A 22,855-nucleotide genomic window follows, 5' to 3' on the forward strand; every position below is an offset into this window, starting at 1 on the left:
CTACATGGTGGCTCACAACCATATGTAACTCCAGTTCTAAGAGATCTGGCACCCTCTTCTGGTCTTTGCAGGCATTGCACACACTTGGAGCACATAAGTGTGCCCGTACATTAAAGGAAAAAAATAAAATAACAATACTGCTTTGAAGTTTTGTAAGTCTGTATATATAGTAAGTGTAAGAATGTTTATGTATGTTTGCAAATTTGTGTGTGTGTATAGTGTATGTATTTGTGTATGTGGTTATAGTGTGTGTGTATTTGCATATTTGTTTGTATATATGTACTACCAGTGTAAACATATGGCCCGAGATTAATGAGTGCTTTCCTTGCTTGCTCTTCACTTATTTTTATTTTAAAGATTTACTTTTTTTTTTTTTTTTTAACTTTGTGTAAATGTGCCTGTGTGGGTTATGTGCACATGCATGCAGAGGAAGAAGCTGGAGTAAGCTGCCCTAGGTTGGTGTGGGAACTGAACTTAGGTCCTCTGAAGAGCTGTGTATGCTCTCAGTCCTTGTTTCACTGTGTAGACAAGGCTGCTGCTAGGGAGCCTTGGGGTCTGTGTGCTTGGAATCCCAGCAACAAGATTACAGTGGGCCACTGTGTTCATGCGTGCTGGGGATCTGAACTCAGATCCTCATGTTTGCACAGCAAGCATTTTGTACACCGTAAGTGATGTCTCTTGCCCGTTTTAATTTTTATGCCAAGTAAAATGGTTCATTGTATTAATTACGTGTGCAATTAAAAATTTGGGATATCTAGAAAAAATGACTGTCTATTGATAACACTTGCTATTTTAAAATCAATCTCTAGAATTTTTCTAGTAGTTTTTAATGAAAGAGAAGGGAAATGAGTTACATGTATCTCAGTTCATAAAATATTAATATTTAGCCTCTTTAAAGTTGTTCAGAATTTTTATTCTCCAAATACTACTTTTGCTGGGCTTGTGGCTTGAACCTGCAATTACAGCACTTGGGAGGTAGAAACTGGAGGACCAGGTGTTCAGGGTCATCCTTGGCTACATAGAGGTCTGGAGCAGCCTAGGCTACATGATTCTCTGTCTTATAAAAAAGAAAACAAAAAAAATGCTATTTATAATGTATGTATACTTCATTTACCAAAGCATAAAAGGAAAAAAGTCATCAAATACTAACAAGGATGTCTTTCATTTTTAGCTGTATGAAGTTCAGTCTCAGGAACTTACTTTTTGCTCCTTTTATAAAAATTTGTGGTAATGGGATTATATGTCTCCTTGTTTAATGGTCTCCCAGTTCAGTGTTTGGATTTAAAAGTAAGACTTTATTCACTTGATTTCAAGTTGAACGTGGGAATAAGTCAGGTCTAGGAGACAAATTCCTCCAGTACAGATTAGTTTCATGATGCGTGAGATAATCTTTGTCATATGACTTTAACCTGGTCAGATAATTTTAAGTTCTAGTTCAATTTTAAAAGTTGTTCTTTTCTCTCATAATTAGAGTTGAATTAATACAAATACCCTTTTTATCCTTAATGTGTAGAGTTATATTTAATTCTGTTATGGAAGTCTCTTGTTTTGTTTTGTTTTGTTTGAGACAGGGCATGGAACTTACTACATATACCAAGCTGGCCATGAGCTCACAAAGATCCACCTGCTTCTACCCTGAGTACTGGGATTAAAGGCGTGTACCATTATGTCCATCTAGGGAGACTTTTATTGAACAAATAAATAAAACACACAACCCTTACTTTAAGGGTGCCACAGTCACGGTGTGGAGTGTCTCTGAAATCTTAGCAGCTTGCAGATAAGCTTTAAGTAATATATTGTACTGGAAACACACACAGAGCTTCTAACAGAGTCTGTGATAAAACGATGAGAGAGAAGGGTTCAGTACATAGTAACTGCAGAAGATCATGTTCAGGACAGGACAGCTTTTATAAAACCCAAATACAGTACTAGGTGCATCATGAAGACAGTGTGTTCATGTTCATCACTGGGCATCAGTTAAATACCCACTAATCAGAATCCTTGGACATACAGATATATTTGCAAAGTAGTAAAGCTTTCCTTTTTTTTTTTTTTTTTTTTTTTTTTTTTTGTGTGTGTGTCTCTGAGTTTGACAGGGACCCAATGGGAAAATTCATTAGAGTATGAAATGTCCAATAAAAGATTGGGACAGATTGGATACTTTGTAGGATTCATAATCTGGATAAAATCTTGACCTATCTGGTTTAGTCTCAAACAAACAAACCAACCATAGAAACAAGGAAACACTCTCACATTGATTTCAGCTGTGTGAGGTGAGTTTCTACATGGCTTGATTCCTAATGCTGTCTATAAGGAAAGCGCAGAATACATAGTTCTGCTAAAACAAATAGCATTTAAATGACCAACTATGCTAAGCTCTGTTCACCTTTGCACAATTCATAGCTTTAAACATCAATAACTTGTTTCTTTTTGGGGCTTGAGGTAGCATGTGCCACCATGTCCTAGCGGTCTTTCTTAGACTAGTCTAGTAGACTCATACTTTCAAGTTTCATGTCTTGGCACTATGTACAGACACTGGAGTCTCAGCCTTTCAGAGTGCTTGAATATTTGCTATATGTGTACAAGTTAATCATAATATTTAGCATATTATATATTATTATAGTGTATTCTTAGGTTTTTGTTTGTTTGTTTGTTTGGTTTTTTTTTTGGCTTTTAGACCAGTACTACACATAGCACAGTGTTTCGGATTGACAGGATCCTCTCAGATCAGATGGTTTGAAATATCATTTACCATAGAGATAACTTATTGGAGTCTTTTGGTAGTCGGACAGCAGACAATATATAATACTGAACTTAGGCATTCTACACAGTGGCAATCCTGATACTCTAGAGGCTGTGGCAGGGGATCCTAAGTTTGAGACCAGCTTTGGCTACATAATGAGCCTTTAAAACACAGGCAGACAGACCTGGACTCACAAATAATACTAGACAAAATTTCTTGAAAAATGGGACATGAAACATTTAAACCATATAGGTTGTTCAACTTGAGTTCAACCTTTTTGTGACTTTTAAATGAGCAAATTACTTTTCAGATTAAGTCAAGTATAAAGGCCAGACCTAGCAGGTACACCCCAGCAATGCTAGTGTTTTAGAGGCTGAGGCAGGTCGGCCACCATGAGTTCTAGACAGGCTGACTGTGTACAGAGTGTCAGGTCAGCCTATGACTGGATAAATTCTGTCTCAGAACAATTCCAAACAAATGCAACAGAGAAAAAGCATATAACATGCATACTTTTTCAAAATTCTAGAACCTAAAAAATGGACCTGGAAGATGGCCCAGGGAGGGGTAATGGTGTTTGCTCCTAAGCCTTGCTGCCTGTAATTCCTAGTAACCATAGAGTGGAAGAAGAGAACAACACCTTTAGCTGTTCTTTGACCTACACAAACACACACACACACACACACACACACACCCCAACACATACATAAACGCACACACACACACCCTTACACATACATAGACACACACCCCTACACATACATAAACACACACACACCTACACATACATAGACACATACACATACACACACACACACACACACACACACACACACCTGGGAAAAAACGTTACCAAGAATTTAAGGAATCACATTCATAATGTGTTGAATTTTCTTGAAAGCCCAGGTGATCCAAAAATTTATTTTTGGCTGTACCGTTGCATATACAGCCAGTCCTGGCCATAACATCACAAATATACATACCTGATTCTGACTGATCATGGAAGCTAAGCAAAGTTAGAACTTGGATGACAGAATGTAAAATATATGCTGGCAATTCATCATTTCTCTCTTATGTACATGTATAAGAGGTAACTCATTGCTTGGAGCACTCTGTTTTTATTAACACTGAGATTGTAACTATACCTCTAGACACAGGTGAGTAGAAGTGATCCAGACATTGAATACAGGACAGATATTATATACTCAGTCTTGTAAGTATTAATTAGTTTCTAAGTGCCCAAGTCAAAGAGATGAATCCTTTAGATTTATAAATGGATGATCAGACTTTTAGGTCATTTAGAAGTAAATAATTAAGATCCTAAAATTATATGAGAAAGTGTCTGAAATTTATTCTCTCAGTCATAGCAGTGGGTGTAGGCCTGGGCCCAGAATGGGCGTTTTCAGATCTTAGAGCTATTTGAAAGTTTAAAACAGCAGTGTTTACCTCATAGGATGCAGAAGCTTTGCTGACTGCTGTCTGACAGTGCGCACCACACCTGCCTGAGTTGTCATGCTTAGTAGACACTTAAGCTTCCAAGTCTTCATTTGTGTGGATTTTCTTTTCCAGCTTGACAGACCTGAGGCAGACAGGCTGAGACCCAGAATATAAGGGGTTACGAAGAGACACCCCGCCCTCTGTCTCAGTTGGGCAGCATCTGAAATGGCTTTCTCACAGTGTTTCTGGTCTTTCTGCAGCTTAACTTCTGAGGAAAATGGACACAATGTGCGTACTCCTCACAAAGGACCTCCTGGTGATGATGTGAGCATTGCTTCTCCTAATGTTCCTGAGACTGGCACTCCAAAACCTGCCCTCCCACCTTCCTCCGTTCAAACGTCAGAAGAGCTGGGCTCCACTCCAACACCAGTGAGAAAGTCTGGCAAGCTGAGGCAGCAGATAGACGTGAAAGCAGAACTGGAGAAGCGGCAGGGCGGGAAGCAGCTCCTCAACTTAGTGGTCATTGGTATGCCCTTGTTCTGCTGGGTCAGCAGAACCATGTCAGGAGGCTCCTAGCCTCTTGGAGCAGCATAGTCTTAAAGCAAAGAGGCATTGCATCATAATGTCTTCTAGTCACCCAGGGTGAAATGGTACCATGTTACCAAGGAGGGCATCATCAGACTTGGCTTGTGGCAGTTTCATTTGGTGAACATTTTGAAAATGGGATGCATTTCCCCCCAAAATGGGGAAATTTGCCCTCCCTAAAACAATGTGTGCAGTCCTTACCCCCTCCCCCATTTAGGTGTTTTAACCTGATAAACATTGGTATTTATTATACTGAATACTGATACAAGCTGTTGGATTAGTGTTGCAGTGCCTCAATGTGAGCATCTGAAATGTACCTAGTATTAACCCTGAATCAATTTTCCTTAGGTCATGTCGATGCTGGGAAAAGTACTCTGATGGGCCATATGCTTTATCTTCTGGGTAATGTAAACAAGAGGACTATGCATAAGTATGAGCAAGAATCTAAAAAGGCTGGCAAGGCTTCGTTTGCGTACGCGTGGGTCTTGGATGAAACTGGAGAAGAAAGGGAGAGGTAGCCGCTGTATTCAAATTCTCAGTCTGAAATGATAGTCCTTTAAAATAAGTGTGCAGTGCACGCTGAATATGTAAAACATGTGAAATAAGTGTGCAGTGTATGCTGAATATGTGAAACATGTAAAACGCATCATGATAGTCCCTTAAAATAAGTGTGCAGTGCACGCTGAATATGTAAAACATGTGAAATAAGTGTGCAGTGCACGCTGAATATGTAAAACATGTAAAACGCATCAGAGAAAACTTTCAAAAATCCTTCTGTTTATACACTGGTCATGCTTTATTCTGTGAGAAGGTTAAGAGAATATTTATCCCAAGCCAAGCAAGGAGCAGCAGCACTGCCAGACAAGCAGTCGTGGTTGGGGGGAGGGGGTCCCTGAGTTGGTCTTGCTTCGAGCAGAGTTAGCAGTTGCTGCTCCCTCAGCGTATTTCATTGTCTGGACTGAGTTAAAGTTGGATCTGACTCAGTCTTGCACCAGGTTATAAAGGAAAGGAAAAGAGTAAACTGTCTGCTGCCCAGCAGGTCCAGACTACAGGTCCACAATTCCATTCTCATGAGACATGGTCCAGAAAGAAATAATTGAATCTACCTTGTCAGTTATTCCTTCTGTATCTCTCGGGGCTTAGTGCTAATTTGGGTGGATTCTAGCAGAAGGATGAAGATACAGATCTCTGGTCAGATACCTCTTCTGAGGTAGTTTAAAGCATAAGCATGTACCATATTTAAGGCTATCAGATACTGAGAAGCAAATTATATTTACATAAGGTGAGACAGCAGATACAGAACAACCAAGTCAAAATAATGACCAACATGCACAAGGCCTGTCAAGGTCCTAAGTTAGCAGGTTGGAACATCAGAGTGTATGTGGATTTGCAGACTTTTCCTTACATTTGTTCACCTTCCTGCAGTCCTTGTCTCCATTATGTGGAAGGCAGTTCTCTAAAGCAGGTTGCATGAGTCTTTAGTGCTTTGATAGCTGGATATTTACATCATTGTGGTATTTCTCCCGGATGTATCTTTTTCTCTGTATATTCTTGTGAACCTGCTTTCTACCCTCACACAAAAGCTTAACCTGTCGGTTCACTGAGAAATAGTGAAGCCCAAGTAGTTCTCACAAAATATATAGCTTTTATTTTCCTTGTGTAACCTGATTGTGTAGATTAATAGACCGAGAAGAGTGTGATGTAAGCTAGAAGGGCTTAGTAAAATTTACTTAATTATGTGAGCTGAGCCGCAAGTGAACTAAATGCACTTGTTCCTATAATGACCACGTGTTTGAGTTTTCCAGCTGTAACATCTGCTTATTGGGGTGATACTGTGGTCACTACCTTTGTCTTTCTCACCACAGTACAATTTGGACTATTCTGTAGACAGCAGAAGTTTCCGAGTACATGTTACAAGCTTTTAAAAAAACTGATATGTTCCTTAAATGTATTTGAAATGTTAAATATTTGCAAATCTATGTTGAAGAACAGATGTTAATAGGCTGGGTAACATTTTCATATCTTTATGGAAGGATACAAAAGTTCCAAATAGGTACAAGTGCTCAGTCAAGACTGCATTGGGTCAGACACTTGAGGGAGGCGCTGAGAGCATGTCCTGACTTCTAAGTTCTCTAAACCGTGGCCACTACATGTTAAGAACATTAAGCAGGATTAGCCATCACTTTGGCAAGCTCAGATGGCTTAGTAAGAAAACTGCTTTCCTGACTGCCCCTGCAGACTGGAGTTTACTGTGGTGGTATTAGGACTGTTGCTACTAAAGGCAGGCTGAGTCTTCATTTGAATGGCCTAGAGTAGTGCTTCTCAACCTTCCTGATGCTTGCCACCCTTTGCTACAGTTCCTTATGTTGTGCTGACCCCAGCCATGAAGTTATTTTGTTACTACTTCGTAACTGTAATTTTGCTACTGTTAATTAATCTTAATGTAAATATCTGATATTTAATGGGGGGGGGGAGGTGGTCATCGGCCACAATGTGAGAACCACTAGAGCAAACCTGTTGTCTACCTGATTTCTCCTTTTAAGTCTTCAAGGTCACATGGCTCCAGGCTCTTGTAGCTAGTCCTAGGGATTTCTTACCATTGGAATCCTTGTTTTGGCTGAGCAGAGGTTCTGGCTTGGTCTCCAAGAAAGATGCAATGAAATCTGAGGCAAACTGTCTTTATCTCTCTTAATTTTTGTGAAAAATTGGATATTTTTCATACCTCTTTTTTTCAAATTATAACTATTGACCAGCTTTGCAAGAGAAAGTTTTATGTGTTTATTTCTATAATTACTGAAGCACTACGGAACATTAGAAAAGCAAATTCTTGAAAGTAATCATTTGTCATGTTATCTTTTCATCGTGTGTAGTATTTATTTTTCTCTCATCTAGAGATGTTTGTATATAGCTTTCTTTGTTCATAAATTATAGTTTCTTATAAAGCATCAAGGAAATGGGAAATACCTATCATTTTGATTGAGTTTACTATCTATACAACCTTGTTTTCGAAGCATACAGGGATAATGAATTGTAGCTCATACTTGAGTCCCCATCCCTCGCTTCATGATGATGAAGGACTTAGGTTGCCGTTTAGCCTATTAAGAGTTTTAGCCCACGTCAGTGACTATTCATGTAGTAGGTTTTAACCATTTTGTGTTTTGTTTAAGGGGAGTAACAATGGATGTAGGCATGACGAAGTTTGAAACCACAACCAAAGTTATTACGTTAATGGATGCTCCAGGCCATAAGGATTTCATTCCAAACATGATCACAGGAGCGGCCCAGGTACCTGTTACTTTAGCGGACTATGGCACACCGACTGTGCCTTCAGTCCTAGATACCCACCCAGCTTGCAATTCTAGGGCTTTAACTCATAAAAGGTTTTAAAATGGCAAGTTTTACTTTCGAGTAGTTAGAAAAAGATTGGATACATCGTATTTTCCGTGCCCTGCTTAGTTGTTGTCTAAGCTTCCTGGTGGACAGCTGTGGACACATCAGGTAGGAGCGTGTTTGGTGTTAAAAACCATGGTCCACAAGTGTAGATTTCTTGCCCGTTTTCCCCCACTTACCACTAAAATTAAAGTCTGGCGTGATAACAAACACTCTAAAGTAGAACTAAGCTGGAAAGAGTATTTGAGTAAGTAAGAATAAAGGAAGAAGGTAGTGTGAATGTCCTACCACAGTACCTAACGACCACTTTTGTTGTTGTTTTGGGTTTTTGAGACTGGAACTTGCAGTGAGTTCAAACTAACCTAGAGTTTCTGAGCAGCCGAGACTCACGATGTGACCTTAAACTGTCTTCGTTTTACCTTCACATGCTGTGAGTGCAGGTTTATACTTCTACCATGCCCAGCTTATGGATGCTAACTGCAGTTTACACAATAAAGTTCTGTAAAGAATGTTCTGTGATGTATAGATTCTAGACTTTCTTTATGACCGTTTTATCTCCCATTATGTATGGTAAGGATTACATGATAAACTTTGTAAAATTCTCTATAAACCAGACAGGACAAAACAATAAAACCTGTCAACTCAAATGGTATTGTGGACTCAGTATCAAGAGCAAATAAAGCTGTGAGTGGTATATCAGCAGCCCCTGGAGGGACATATCAGCCATCTCAGATGGCTCTGGAGGGGAACATAAGTCATTCAGTCACATTAGCCTGGGTACCTCTGAGGACAGTTATAACGCTAAGAAAGACTGTGTATGGGAAAATGAACGACATCCTTTGGAAATATCCAGACAGGGCCTTTGCAGAAATAATTGATAAAAATGGACTTGGAAGAACAGCTGTGCTATAGAGGTTTTTACAAAATTTTGTAAATTATTTCCCCAAGATGGAAGTAGAATCCCATAAAGAATGATCAGCCCAAGAGTCATGGGAACCTAAAGCCTTCAGAGATGCGCAGCCAGAGCTAGCTCTTTTGTGTTTTGTGGATTCGAATATGAAGGGAGAAATGTGAGAAGCTTGTGTTACCCAGGGTCTTTGTTAGTAGCTGCAGCGGAACGTGTGAACTTTGGTAATCTGTATCAGAATTTTTCTCACTATAGATAACATTCTGATAGTTTTGTAGCATAGTTGTTTTTGTAAGATAGATTCCAAAATGTGGAATTGGGAGGAAGAAAGATGTGCATAATTCAGGACTCTTGATAGTTACTTTCAAAATGCCCTTCGGAGGTTATGTCCTCAGTAATAAGTGTGCACATGACACACCCGTGCTACCTCCAAGAAATCATTATGTCTCTTAAATCCCTTGTGACATCAAAAAGTAGGATCTGGGAATATGTAGTTTTGACTTTTTTTTTTTAAATGGGGAGCGTTAATAAGTTTAAACTTTGCCTATTTGTATTTCTTGAAAAAAATCCCTGCAGTATATTTTAGCTAATATTCTGTTTTGGGAAAGATGACACTTGAGAGTATTTGCTATCATTATGTTTTAATTTTATCTTTCCCTCTCCTTTAGATAGGCGTTTTACTATTTATGTAATCAAGTTATGACTTTCTTATTATGCTTATTTATTTGTGTGTGTCGTGTAGCTGTGCTTGAGCCTCAGCACTCCTGGGGCAACTCATGGAAGGCAGGTCTCTCTTGCCACCATGTGGGTCCAGGAAACTGAATTCATCTAGTCAGGCTGTGCAGGAAGTAGCTTTACCTGCTGTGCCAACTTGCTGATCTTCCTCCTGTTCTTTATGTCATTGTTGTTGTTTGGTGTCATAGAAGTAAATAACCATTATTGAAATTTATAACCCACTGTGGTATTCTTCATGTGCTCTGGTATGTGGTCGTGTTATGGCCTGCTTTAAATCTGACCAAGCAGTGAATTGAGCGAGCTGTCCTTTGAATAAAAGAGACGTGGCCTTACTTCTAGCTGTGATTCTCTCTTTCTCCTCAGGCTGACGTCGCTGTCTTGGTCGTTGATGCCAGCAGGGGAGAGTTTGAAGCTGGATTTGAGACGGGAGGACAGACGCGAGAGCATGGCCTTTTGGTCCGATCTCTTGGAGTGACACAGCTTGCTGTGGCCGTCAATAAAATGGATCAGGTAGCCGAAGGACTAATGTTGATGAAGATGATATTCTGTGGGCAGGAGAGATGGCTCCGGGGTAGAGCACTTGTTGCTCTTTCAGAGGACCTGTGTTTGTTTCCCGGCACACACACACACACACACACACACACACACACACACACACACACGGTGGCTCACACGGTGGCTCACAACCACTTGTAGCTCCAGTTCCAGAGATCCCACTCTGCCTTCTGGCTTCTGCAGGCACTATACACTCATGTGGTACACATACATACATGAGGCAAAATATTCATGCACACAAAATAAACTAAGTCATTTTAAAATAGATTCTTAGCCCATATCGAGGCCTACAGATGGAACTATTTTTTGTTAGTCTAGTTGTCATATCAAGAAAAATAAATTTGTTATCTTCTAATTAACTGAACATGATAATAGTAATTTTTATGCAAGAATACCTTATTTGGAAAATGACTTTTTAGAACTTAAAACTTTTTAATCATAAAATAATATGCACCACTGTAAAATGAAAGTATAAACCATCATTGTACAGCCACCAATTTTATTTTTATAGAAATGAGTTGTTTTTATTTTTCCTCTCCATCACAGCCATTGGATTACAATATATGATTATCTCCTTTCTAAAAAGTTGGCAGTAGTCTTAGTGCTTATTTACTTGGGTAAAAAAATGTTAATGGCTTTATTTTAGGCTATGTTACTAATACAATGTATTCAAACAATCTAAAGATTGCTAGGGTTTGTTTGTGTGTGTGTGTGTGTGTGTGTGTGTGTGTGTGTGTGTGTGTATGTATGGTTGTGCATGAGTGTATATTTTGAAATGGCTTGGAAATCTCTGGGCCTCAGGTCATAGACCTTTGTGAACTGTGTTAGTTACTCACTCTTGGTGTATGTGCTGTATATATGACCTGGAACTGGCAAATCAGCTAGTATGGAAAATTATTTTTTTTTATTTACACACAGAGCACAATTTATTTGTTAACTGTATTGTTTCATGTATAGTTTCCTGGAAATTCTTTGTATAGTGTACTCGTTATCCATTTTGGTTATTTGGTCACATACAAATACGTTTTGTGCTTATTTTTATGTTTACATATTTTCTTCACCCTAGCATATGATATTCACCAACATTCTCTGTTGGTGCTTCTATAGTTAATTATTACATGTAGCTTTAATATATAGTTATGTAATATATAGTTAATTATTACATGTAGCTTTAATATATAGTTATATAATATATAGTTAATTATTAATTATTACATGTAGCTTTAATATATAGTTATGTAATATATAGTTAATTATTACATGTAGCTTTAATTTTCCTCTAGCACTTTTGCACGAAATTTCAAATGTAGAGGAAACGGGAAAACTTTTTGGTCAGTGTTTGTGTTGGAGCCACTGCCTAAGTCTGTGTGTAGACTTACTGCCCACACGTTTCCCCTCTTTTACCCTGTGCATCTGACACTTGTGTAGACACTGCTGGACATAGGCCTAGACTCTGCCCAGTCCCTAGAGCCAGCATTGCTTACTCGGTCACTGTGGTCGGCTGGGGCGGCTGTTGGTGCTCTTGTTGTAGTCTAGTGGCTGATCAGAGCACTGCTCCGTAAATCACTGTCCTCTCCCCGTCTGGAGCTGCCTTTAGCATCACTAGTTGACCGTCTCAGAGACTCTTCGTTGTATCCAGTGCTAAGAACAGGTCACCCTAGGCCACATTAGTGGTAAGGGTTTTTTTTTCCCTGAGTTTTAATTTTAATTTATCTTTGATATAATTTTGGCTATATACATCTTACTGTGGAAATTCTGATTTTATGTGTTATGTTCTCAAGTATAATTCTGTGTATAAATTGGATCTTCATCAGGTAAACTGGCAACAAGAAAGATTTCAGGAGATTACTGGAAAACTTGGGCACTTTCTCAAGCAGGCAGGTTTTAAGGTATGATAATTTTAAATGAAATTAGTTTTTTTATTTCTCTACATCATTTTACTTATAAAAGAAAAAAGCTATATAAATAATTTATTTTTAGTCTTTTTATTTTTAAAATTTTTATTACACTTTTTGAAGTTACAACACAATTGTATCATGTCCTCATCCTCCGTTTCCTCCAGCTCCTCCATAACCACTCCTCTTGCTCACTCACATTCATGGCCTCTTTTTCTTGGACTGCTGTTATGTTGATAAATGTGCATAAGATGCGAGTCCAGCCGGAGGAGTCCCTGTAGTGTTGCTTCTATGTGTAGGATCTCAGAGCTGACCGTTTGGTGTTGGTTAATCCACGAGGAGGCTCGCCCTTGAGGAAGACCAGTCCTCCCCTCAGCATTTGTCCCTCAGCAGCATGCTCTTCTTGTCTAGGTGGCCCTTAGACAAGAGTCCCCTCCTGTCCCTATCAGTGTATCTGTGGGTTCTGTCATCGCTCAGGTCTTTTGTAGGCAGCCATGTTGTTGAGGTGTCACCATGTAATTCTTCTGTCGTTTCTGAGAGACAGTCTTGCAGCAGACTTCCTTCCTCAGGCGCTTCCTTTGTTATTTTTATTGTGTTTTCTATTCATGTAATTTTCTTCATGGTCATTTCTTTTTTAAAACACTTTTTATTGATTCTTTGTGAATTTCACATCACACACCCCAGTCCCACTCATCTCTCTGTCTCTTCATGTCTGCCCTCCACCCCTGCACCCTGCCCCCCAAAAGAAAATAATAAACAAAAATAGAAAAAAAAAAAACCAAACAGGAACCTAAGTCAAAACAAACAAACCAAAAAATGTCATCGTGGAAGCTGTAGTGTGTCACAGTGTGCCCCACAGTACACCCTTTGTCAACACATCTACTTGGAAGTGTTCATTTCAGTGAGTCATTGGTCTGGTTTGAGGCCTCTCGTTTTTGCTACTGTATAAATACTGAATCTTCACAGGGACTCCTCTTGGCTACCCTGTTGCTGCCTTGTGTCACAGGATCCTGCAGCTTTGGATCTATAGGACCAGCCCCTTCACACAATCTAGCAGTTCATGTATGGATGTGGTAGATGTTGGTGTAGGCCAACTCCAAGCTTGGGGTCTCGGCTTGGGCGGCAGCTGGAATTGGTTGGCCTTGCCTTGGCTTTCTTACCCAGTGCTGCAGCCGGTGAGGGGCAGGGCCAGTGCCAGTGCCAGTGCCAGTGCCAGTTCTGCTGCTCTTATGCCCGTGAGGCTGGCTCACCCACGCATATGCCACCAGGACCAGTGAACTGTGCTGCCTAGGTGAGGTATGGGCCGCCACACTCCAGAGGGCTGGAGCTGGCAAGGGGACAGGCCCAGCTCTCCTGTTCTCATGACCCGGGTTAGGGTGGGAGGGTTGGCCATCTGTCCCACCTGTTGCAGGTGGCATCTGGCTCTGACTCAAAGTCTTTGTACCCCTCTTCCATCATGTCCCTTCAGCCTTAGGTGTAGAGAGTATTTTGTAGGTGGGACTGCTGGAGGTAGGTGACCCATAATTAACTGTTCTCTGCACTTTGATCAGTTCTGACTTTGTCCTGGGCTCTATTTGCATCAGTGAGAAGGATGAGGGTTGAGAAGCTACACTTAGTTCTAAATCAAAGCATAAATATTTAGAATGCTCTTTGGAAATAGACTGATTTAGTAAGAGGCAGAAGTCTTTCTCCTCTAAGAACCATGAGTCCACCAGTGATGGTCGTTGGATACTTTTCCAGTGCTGGGTATGGTTTCTCTGGCTAAGGTGGCTGAATGAGGCTGTACAGCAGTTGGTTGCTGCCAACACACACGTGCCTGTGTTGCACCTTTGGGGCTCTTTTCCCATGCTGCTCATTGCTGTGGGTCAGAGGTGCCACACCTGGGTAGGATTGTTGTTGGTGGCTTCCCTCTCTGGGTGACTTGCTAATCCTCAGGGAGTGGGCTTTCTGGACATTCCAGCTCAGCTCCACTTTAAAGTGTGTGGTGTCTTCAGCAATAGGGTCTTGTTTGCAGCTTCTGGAAGACAACACCCAATGGCAACAGAAGTACAATGTATTGTTTTGGGAATCTCTTGGACTTTCCCTCACCAGTAATTGAAAGGACGTTTCTCATATCTACTACTGGAGTTTTTGTTGGACAGTCTGTGTCCCCTGAGGTTGCATAACTTCATTGAAACTATATGTATAATATTACATGTAATTTTAGAGAAGTATAAAATAATATGACTCCTTACATCTTGTGCAGAAATCCTGAGTGTTATTTATCTCTCTTCCTTTTTTTCTTCTGTTGTGATATTATTTTGCTAAGTATATTTAATTCCAATTTTCTTTTTATTTCCTCCCGGTATATGCATATACCTGACTTTTAAAATTTACATATATTGAGTATTTGACCTGAGTTTTATATAATAAGAACTTTTCCTTCACCTACCACTTTAGACAGTCAAATTTAAGAAAGTCATGGAAGAATGTTGGTAGAGAAGAGTTTAGCCAGCAAAAAATCTGCAGTGTGCCTCCATCAGCAAGTAATTTGCTTTAATGGTTTCAAGGAGATTTCCAAATTCTCTTGAAGACAAAAAAATATTGGTCCAGATAATGTCAAGCTGTGCTGCCCCGAGTCCTGCTTCTTTGAGTCTGTTGTTCATTTTGCAGACTTGTTTGTTGCTGTTGTGCTGCTGAGTCTTTGCAGTATTTGCTATGTTGTCTTGACTAAGTCTGTCCGCATCCTCTTACAGGACAGTGATGTGGCTTTTATTCCCACAAGCGGTCTGAGTGGTGAGAATTTAACAGCAAGGTCACAGTCCAGTGACCTCACGAAGTGGTACAAAGGGCTGTGCTTATTGGAGCAGATTGGTATGTATGCTACGGCCACTCTGGGTAGTGTGCTGTAGACTGGCTGTTTGTCATCTAGAGGTCTTCCTGAGAGACAGTGGACACGAAAAAGCACAGCGTTTGTGATCAGAGAAACGAGGGGCTCAGTTTTGAAATCACGTGGACTATTTAAGGAGTACTCAGTGTTTTGAAGACACGTTAATGAGTTTAGAACTTGCCCTACCTGTCATATTGACTAGTTGAAATTAAATGAAGCGATGTGAGAAATACGGTTTATAAATGTAAAGTATTTGGATGGTAGTCATTTATTGTTGGTATGTACAAAATAAATTCTTTTTATAGAAGAAGAGAGAGTAATGGGCACAGTGGAGATGGGAAAAAACAGTCCCTTTGGGGTTTGAGGGTATGAGGAGTGGATACCAGGTCCTGGCCAAGCTGTGCCCGTGACCTTCTGCTGAGCCGTGTCCACAGCCCATAACTTAAACTAAACCTTGTTTGTGCTGCTTTTTCTACCAGATTCCTTCAAGCCCCCTCAGCGCTCTATCGACAAACCTTTTAGATTATGTGTGTCTGATGTCTTCAAAGGTGAGTGCTGTTCTGCATCGAGTGCCTGTCCACTCCGTGTCGTCTTTTCTCAGACTGTTATGTTGCTACACTATATATGGTGGATTCTCTCTGCGTGTGTAAGGATAAACAACAGGCACTTGACATCATGCGGCCCAGTTTTAGGCTCCTGAACACCCTTCAGTTTGTAACCACTTCCCACTTTATACCCACCTGTTGGGGCAAAGAGCCCTACGCTTCAGGTTTTTGACCTTAAACAAATTGGATAATTCAGCATTTCTTAACATCCAGAGGAACAAGCTGACAAGATGGCTCACGGGGTAAAACCACTTTCCACCAAGTCTAACAGCCTGGGTTTGATCCCTGGTCCCACGTGGCAGAGGAGAGAATCAACCCCTGAAGGTTTTCTTCTGGTGTTCACACATTTGCACTGTGGTGATTGACTGCACACTAAATAAATGTACTCTTAAAAGTAATGAAACATATATGTATGAAGAGTGTGTGTGTGTGCACATGTGCACACACACCTTTTGAGATTCTGATTGGCACCATGTTTACCCGTGTTTCTGTGCTTCAGTGTTCCTATCCTTACCTGTTTCCACCCATCTGTGTCAGTCTCAGTAGGACATGGTATCACGTAGACTCGAGTGAGAAATGTAATGTGAATATCAGAACCATTAGCTATGATAAAAGACTAGAGACTAAGATACCAGGAAGCCCTGTACCTTAGGGCTGAGGAAGGAATAAGTTCCAACTATGGTGGAAACGGTGTTGTACTAAATACCTGAAAATACGTCTAACTTAGAACTATGTAGACGGCCCTACCTAGAAAACCCTAGAAGGGCATAGGATAAAGATGTAAACTAAAGTACACTGATGCCTTGGAATGATTGATACTATAAAGATGTTGGTTGTCTCCTAAGTCTCTGTTATCTCGGAGAAGATAAGGAGTGCATTTGCACTGTGCAGCTGTACACTGATGGCTGCTGTCCCCACCGCACAGGTGCCCACTGCCCTCCTTCCCCCTCTGCACTGTTACTCTGTGTTACAGTGGTTCCTTTGCCATCCGTATGATATAGGTGGTGTCTTTGGTATCTGCAGACACTAGTCCAGTACCTGGCACAGTGTACATTTAATACAGAGTAGGAAATGATTGTGAGTGAGAGAGGAGGTGACAGCATTAAAATATGTTATCGTCATGACTGACTTGCAGAACAAGGGAGGAACAGGGGTAAAGTGATGCTTTTGAGATGCCCATTACGTGTTGGAAATACAGCAAGCAGTCAATGTCTTTACCTGGGGTTTTGACCTCCTGCCCTGTCTCTGGGCAGCTTCCCGCTTTCTGCCTCTGCTTGTTCCCTCAGCTGTCCTGCTGAGGTGACACCCTCTCTGGTTCTGACTCCTGCTGTGCTTACATTTGCATTCTTTTGATGATGGTTGTTGTCATATTCATCGTGACACTTTTCTCCCTGGTTTTCTGTGACCCCCTTTCTCCTGCCACCTCATTTGTGTGGCCTGTCCCTGGGTGTGTGGCTTCATTTTCAGGTTCTGAAATAGTGTTCTTAGGCCTCGTTTCCCTCACTCCTCCTGCTTTCATGAACTACTGTCTGTAATTGCCTTACTGCTCACGTCATGATGTGTCACAAATGTCACCTCTGCCTCAGAATAGTGGCTGTAGGTCTCAGATATGTGAAGTTAACCGAGGCTGTTAGCATCTCTCTGTGTCCCGCCGTCCCTCACCCAGAGCCTTGCATGTTTCAGGTCTCCAGTGTGCCGCTGTGGGTTCTTGGGTGCACAGTGTTTGTTTTAAATCATATCTGTGGTCCTGGAGTGCACTTGCTCTTGCCTTTCTCTTTACTGGCCATGTTTCTTACGGTAAACAACGGTTTCCTTCTCTTATCCCTGAGCCTACAGAATCCCTGATCTTTATTAGTCAGTAAATCTCTGGGAAGGAATGAACCCTCAGGTTTTGTAATCGGAATAATTTTATTTGCAAGAAAAACTGGAATGTGGAATGCTGTATCTAGTAGCGGTATTAGAACTCTGACCTAACCATTGCTTGGTGTTCGTTTGACTCTTGGCCTTTCATAACTATATCCCTACATTTGTAGGAAACAAATGTCACAGTATTAACTAACAGGTAATGTCACTATGTGCTTCATATGATGTTGGTGTGTTTTACAGATCAAGGATCTGGCTTTTGTGTGACTGGTAAAATTGAAGCTGGTTACATCCAGACTGGCGATCGACTATTAGCCATGCCGCCCAATGAAACCTGTACTGCTAAAGGTATTGACCCATGCGCAGCATGCTTTTGCTAACAGGCCTTAAGACAGCAGATTTCTTCAGTGGTCTAGTTATAACTCCAGAGTAAATATCCTCTTACTGAAATTGTAACAAACTGTCAAAATGATACTAACTGTTGAACACTAAAATGTGAAAACATTAAGCGAGGTTTTCCTGTTATGGCATATGTCTATGTGTACGAGCAACATTCGAAGCCTGGCAATATTTCCTACTGGGCACTGAGTCATAAAATCTGGTTTAAGACGGAACCAGCCATTTACATATCAGACAGATTCTTATAAAATTATAATTTGTAGAAGAAATTAAAGAATCCAGCCCAATAATAGCTAGTTAGTAGCAGGCAGCTTGTCACCATAGACTCTGTATTTCAGAATCAGTTAACAGCTTTGATGATGTTTATTCCTTTTCATAATACCTTTGATTGCCTCTGTGTGTGTGTGTGTGTGTGTGTGTGTGTGTGTGTTTAAGAAGTGTGTTAAGAAGACTTAAGTAAGAGACCAACACGAAAGGCTTAATATTGAAGCTGGTTTAAGGTGCTTCCTCCACTGTGTTTCTAGAGGCACACTAATGACGGTTGCTAACTATTCCTGGCTTGGATTTAGCCTTTCCTGTGGATAGTTCTTGTCTAAATTTGGCTTAAAAAGTTCTCAGTTCTACTTAGCCTTATTCTGAGTTCTTGCTAATTCTGTGACTTCAGGGTAAAATGGAAGATGTTTCATGACAGAGTATTATTATTTCTAACAAGTATAAACTGGCGTCTAAGCTATTAGAAATGCTAACGTTTTACCACATTCTACTGTTCTTACTTTTGTTTGTGTTCATAGTTTTCCTGGCAGTTTATACATTTGAATGTACTTTTTAAAAAGTTTCAGTTTGAAGATTTTCCTGCTACCGTTTGCTCTTCTCTTCCTCACTCCACTCCCTAAGGTGGTTGACTCTGAATCTAAGTACCTGTTCGGTAGAGACCATTGAGCCACATCTGCCGTGCTTGGTGTTTGAATTTACAGTCTTGCCATATACCTCATCATGGCTTTGAACTCAATCTGTAGCCCAGGCTGGCCTTAAGCATGTCATACTCCTGCCGTGGCTTCTTAAGTGCTGAGAGCCATGTATGAGCCACCATAGGCATCTTAAGAAATTAGTAAACATCTGTTTAGGTAATATGCTCAAGCTGTATTTAAAGATAATATGGTAATGGAAACAAATTTTGTTTATGTATAATAATAATGTCTTTTAAGAAGACACACTTTCTATCGCCCTGTTGTTTGTAAGTGCAGCTGATTCTGCTTTTAAAGTGATGAAGGCCCAAGACCCTGGGTGCAGAGGTGACTCAGTGGGTCTAGCACTACCATGCAGGGAGAGCTCAGTTCAGTCCCTAGAATCCACATGGCAACAACTGGCATGGGTACTTATAATCCTAGAGCTGGAGACGCAGCAGGAAGGAGCTTCTGGGTTTCGCTAGCAGCCAGACTAGCCCTGCTTGGCAAAGTCCTGCCTCAGAACAAAACGAGATGATTGGTACCCGAGGACCAATACCTGAGGTTGACCTCTGTCCTCACATGCATGTGATCGTGTGTGTGTGTGTGTGTGTGTGTGTGTGTGTGTGTGTGTGTGTGTACATGCACACACAGACATGGGTGGGGGGGAGGGAGAGAGAGAGAGACCTGAAACACTTGGAAATACTAATTGCCGTCTATGCTAATGAACTTTTTTAAGAATAAGATTTTAAAAAACTAAACAATCAGCAGCTGTTAATTAATAATATGATACTAAATTACCATTTTGGGAATTTTAGGTCTTAATACTGAGTGCCTAATTCTGAGTGCCTCTGGTAACTGAAAACCCTGCTTCCTTACTGCTGTCTTCTCCAGATGCAGACTGAGCATCTCCTCCTTGGCACCTGGTCAGAGAGGCTCCCGCTTTGAGGGGCTTGCCTGGGGCTCACAGCAGTCCCAGCCCATGGCTCTGCCACTGTTTTCACTAGGTTCACCTTGCAGATCTGTGTGATCTTTGACTGAATACATGAAGTACATTTGTGATGTACCCCAACAATGGAGGCTTGACAACCTCCAAGTCGCAACTCCAAGTCATTCTTTCACTTTAGTGACATCAGACTTCAGAGGAGTGGCTTGTACTCAATCACAGTATTGAGGAAGCTGAGGCAGGAGGACTGCTGCTACTTTTGGGCCATTTTAGACTACATTGTGGCTTACATGGTGGCCAGTCTGGGATGTCTGACAAAACTTATCAAGTGTCTGGAGTGTTAGAAGAAGAAAGGAAGCCCCTTTTTGTAATGACTGTCCAAGGAGAAAAGCCTATAGAGAGTAGATATGAGACAGGAGAAAAGCCAGATAACTACTTTAGGAATTGTGTCAATAAAAAGGAAAAGCCCTTAAAAAAAATTGTCCAAAGACAATTTTTACTTTATTAAATTAACTACCTCGTATTTTTCAAATCCCTGTTTCTCAGGAAATACAGATATGGCCATTTTCAGTTACATTTAAAAATTAAACTAGTTGATATTTGACTAACATTTAAATTTGTCAATTTATATTTAAATTACTAAATTCTTTTAAAGCTAAGACTATTGTCCTAAAAGAACATGTCACATGAGGGGGAAAGTATGATTTTATAAAGAGATGAGAGGATTATGATTTATTAAAAACATGTCAGTCCAGTACCGTCTTCATCACAGCCCAACATCCAGGGAAAGGTAATTTAACCCATGAATATAACCCATCCCATGAAGCCATCAGTGAGGGAGCTGAGCCCCCCCCCAGCTGCTCTTCGGGACTGGTTTGGAATAAGTGGGTGTGTAGCTTATACATGTGGTGGTGTCCTGTACTATTTTTAAGTTAAATGTTATTGCTGTTTCCTTAATTCTCCCTCCTGTAATGAGTGTTGGTCTGTAGACTCTGGGAAGAAGATGTCTTTGAGCAAGAATAGTTAAGGGCTTGCTGAGTGGGCCCTGGGACTCTGAATGAACAGAGTGCTCCACAGACCCCACCCACCTCCAAGCACATGGCTTCAGTTATGTCATTTTCTAACTGAAAACAGCTTGTCCAGTATGAGGGGATACTTCTAGGATCCCAGAACCCAGGGCTTCAAGGCCAGCCTAGGCTAAGCATTGCGTGGAAAGATGGAAGGAAGGGCAGGAAAGCTCAAGGGAATAAACCACTGCATCACCGTTGCCAGTCCTGTCTTTATGCCATTAGGAATAATTTAATAATATCAGTTATTTGGACTATATGCCTTTACTGCCTGTGCCTGTTAATAGCAGTGTTTAAACGAAGCCTGCTGTGAGAGAGAGAGGGAGAGAGAGAGAGAGAGAGAGAGAGAGAGAGAGAGAGAGAGAGAGAGAGACAGACTAGCTTCGTTGTGTAAATGAATTTAAAATACTTGGTTAAATGGGAAGCACTGGCCTCTGGTGGGCATCGGCCATCATGTTCTGGGCGGTGCTCTATAGCCTGAAGTCCGGGCCCCACGTCTCACTGCCGACCCATTCAGATTGAAAATGACGAGCTCAGTGAGGAAGCTCTGGTTGTTATGGCTCTGCAGAGAGGGTTCACTGTAGGCTCTGGTTTTTACTCATTTCCAGGAATCACTCTGCACGACGAGCCTGTCGATTGGGCAGCAGCAGGCGATCACGTTAGTCTTACTTTGGTTGGGATGGATATCATCAAAATCAAGTGAGTAAGAAAACAGGTTTAAACAGTCTTCGTATCAGAGAAACCATGTCCGAGTGCACGAGTTTACAATCCAAATATAATTTTAGTAAATCCCATCTAAAATGGAGTTAATTCGTGTTGCCACAACAGACTTCGTGATTGCTTGGGATGGAAGCTGTAGTTGGGGGCATAGGGGTCCTTAGAGAACATTCTTATTTGCCTAATTATTGTACTTTCTTTACAGGTAGACTTTTTCACCTTGATTTTCATCTCTCTCTCTCTCTTTCTCTGTTGTTTTAGTGTTGGCTGCATATTTTGTGGCCCCAAAGAACCCATTAAGGCTTGCACCCGCTTCAGAGCCCGGATCCTTATCTTCAATATTGAAGTTCCTATCACTAAAGGGTTTCCTGTAAGTTTCCAGTGCGTTGTCCTTGCTTCTGTGAACTCAGAAGTCCTAACTCACCTGAAACATGCTGCTTGTCTCACACGAACATCTTTTCTAATTTAGAAAAATGAGTTAAAATTTGAAAGTAATTTTTTGGTTTCTTATTTTAATTCTTTAATAGATATATATGTGTATGTGTATTTTATATATAGTATATATTATATATCTTGTAATTCCATAGATATATTCTATACATTTATCTATATATTATTATCTATATCTGTCTATTATTTATTTTCTGTGTGGGTGCTTGTCCTTGTGTGTGCGCACAGAGGCAAAAAGGGCATGAGGTCCCTTGGCACTGGAGTTACAAGCAGTTGTGGGAATCAAATTCTGTAATGAAATATTTCTTCTTTCTAGCCCATATAAAAGACACAAAAACCTAGCATTTTATTTACAAGCTGTGAGCGTAGATTGGACAGGTTCTATGCTGTTCTTACCTGTATCCAGACCATAGTCCCTGTTGCCTTCTGTGTGAATCTCACCTGAGTTGTTTCTGCTCCATCAGTCTGTCCTTGGGGTACACTTCTGACCACATGTTCCTGGTCCATTGGCCTCATGTGGCCTCCTTCCCTCCCCATCTTCTCTCTCCTTCTCCCCTGTGATCTCTCTCAAGACCCCTCACTCGATCCTCAGGTCCTGCATTTCTCTCTCTGCCCAGTCACAGGCCCTTAATTAACCAATTGCTTTAAATTGGGGAGCAAGGTTTACACAACAAAGACCAGTGTACATGAGCATGCACTGGTCTGGATGGCAACCAGATTAGGACTCATGTATCAATCAGCAGATATGTCA

The 22,855-nt window shown here is 40.9% G+C and overlaps 1 protein-coding gene across 2 annotated transcripts in view; it reads left to right on the forward strand.

The window, feature by feature from the left end:
- Hbs1l (HBS1 like translational GTPase) overlaps positions 1-22,855 on the forward strand; it is a 75,595-nt gene that overhangs the window by 40,714 nt on the left and 12,026 nt on the right. For both annotated transcript variants that reach the window (XM_076928100.1, XM_076928101.1), the window contains 10 exons: positions 4,438-4,703; positions 5,111-5,276; positions 7,930-8,047; positions 10,158-10,304; positions 12,164-12,238; positions 14,980-15,097; positions 15,593-15,661; positions 17,825-17,929; positions 21,546-21,636; positions 21,916-22,024. In XM_076928100.1, the coding sequence (XP_076784215.1) occupies positions 4,438-4,703; positions 5,111-5,276; positions 7,930-8,047; positions 10,158-10,304; positions 12,164-12,238; positions 14,980-15,097; positions 15,593-15,661; positions 17,825-17,929; positions 21,546-21,636; positions 21,916-22,024 (1,264 nt within the window). The remainder of the gene's footprint in view (positions 1-4,437; positions 4,704-5,110; positions 5,277-7,929; positions 8,048-10,157; positions 10,305-12,163; positions 12,239-14,979; positions 15,098-15,592; positions 15,662-17,824; positions 17,930-21,545; positions 21,637-21,915; positions 22,025-22,855) is intronic.

Source organism: Arvicanthis niloticus, chromosome 30 (assembly GCF_011762505.2).
Source record: "Arvicanthis niloticus isolate mArvNil1 chromosome 30, mArvNil1.pat.X, whole genome shotgun sequence".
In the NCBI taxonomy this organism is placed as follows: Eukaryota; Metazoa; Chordata; class Mammalia; order Rodentia; family Muridae; genus Arvicanthis; species Arvicanthis niloticus.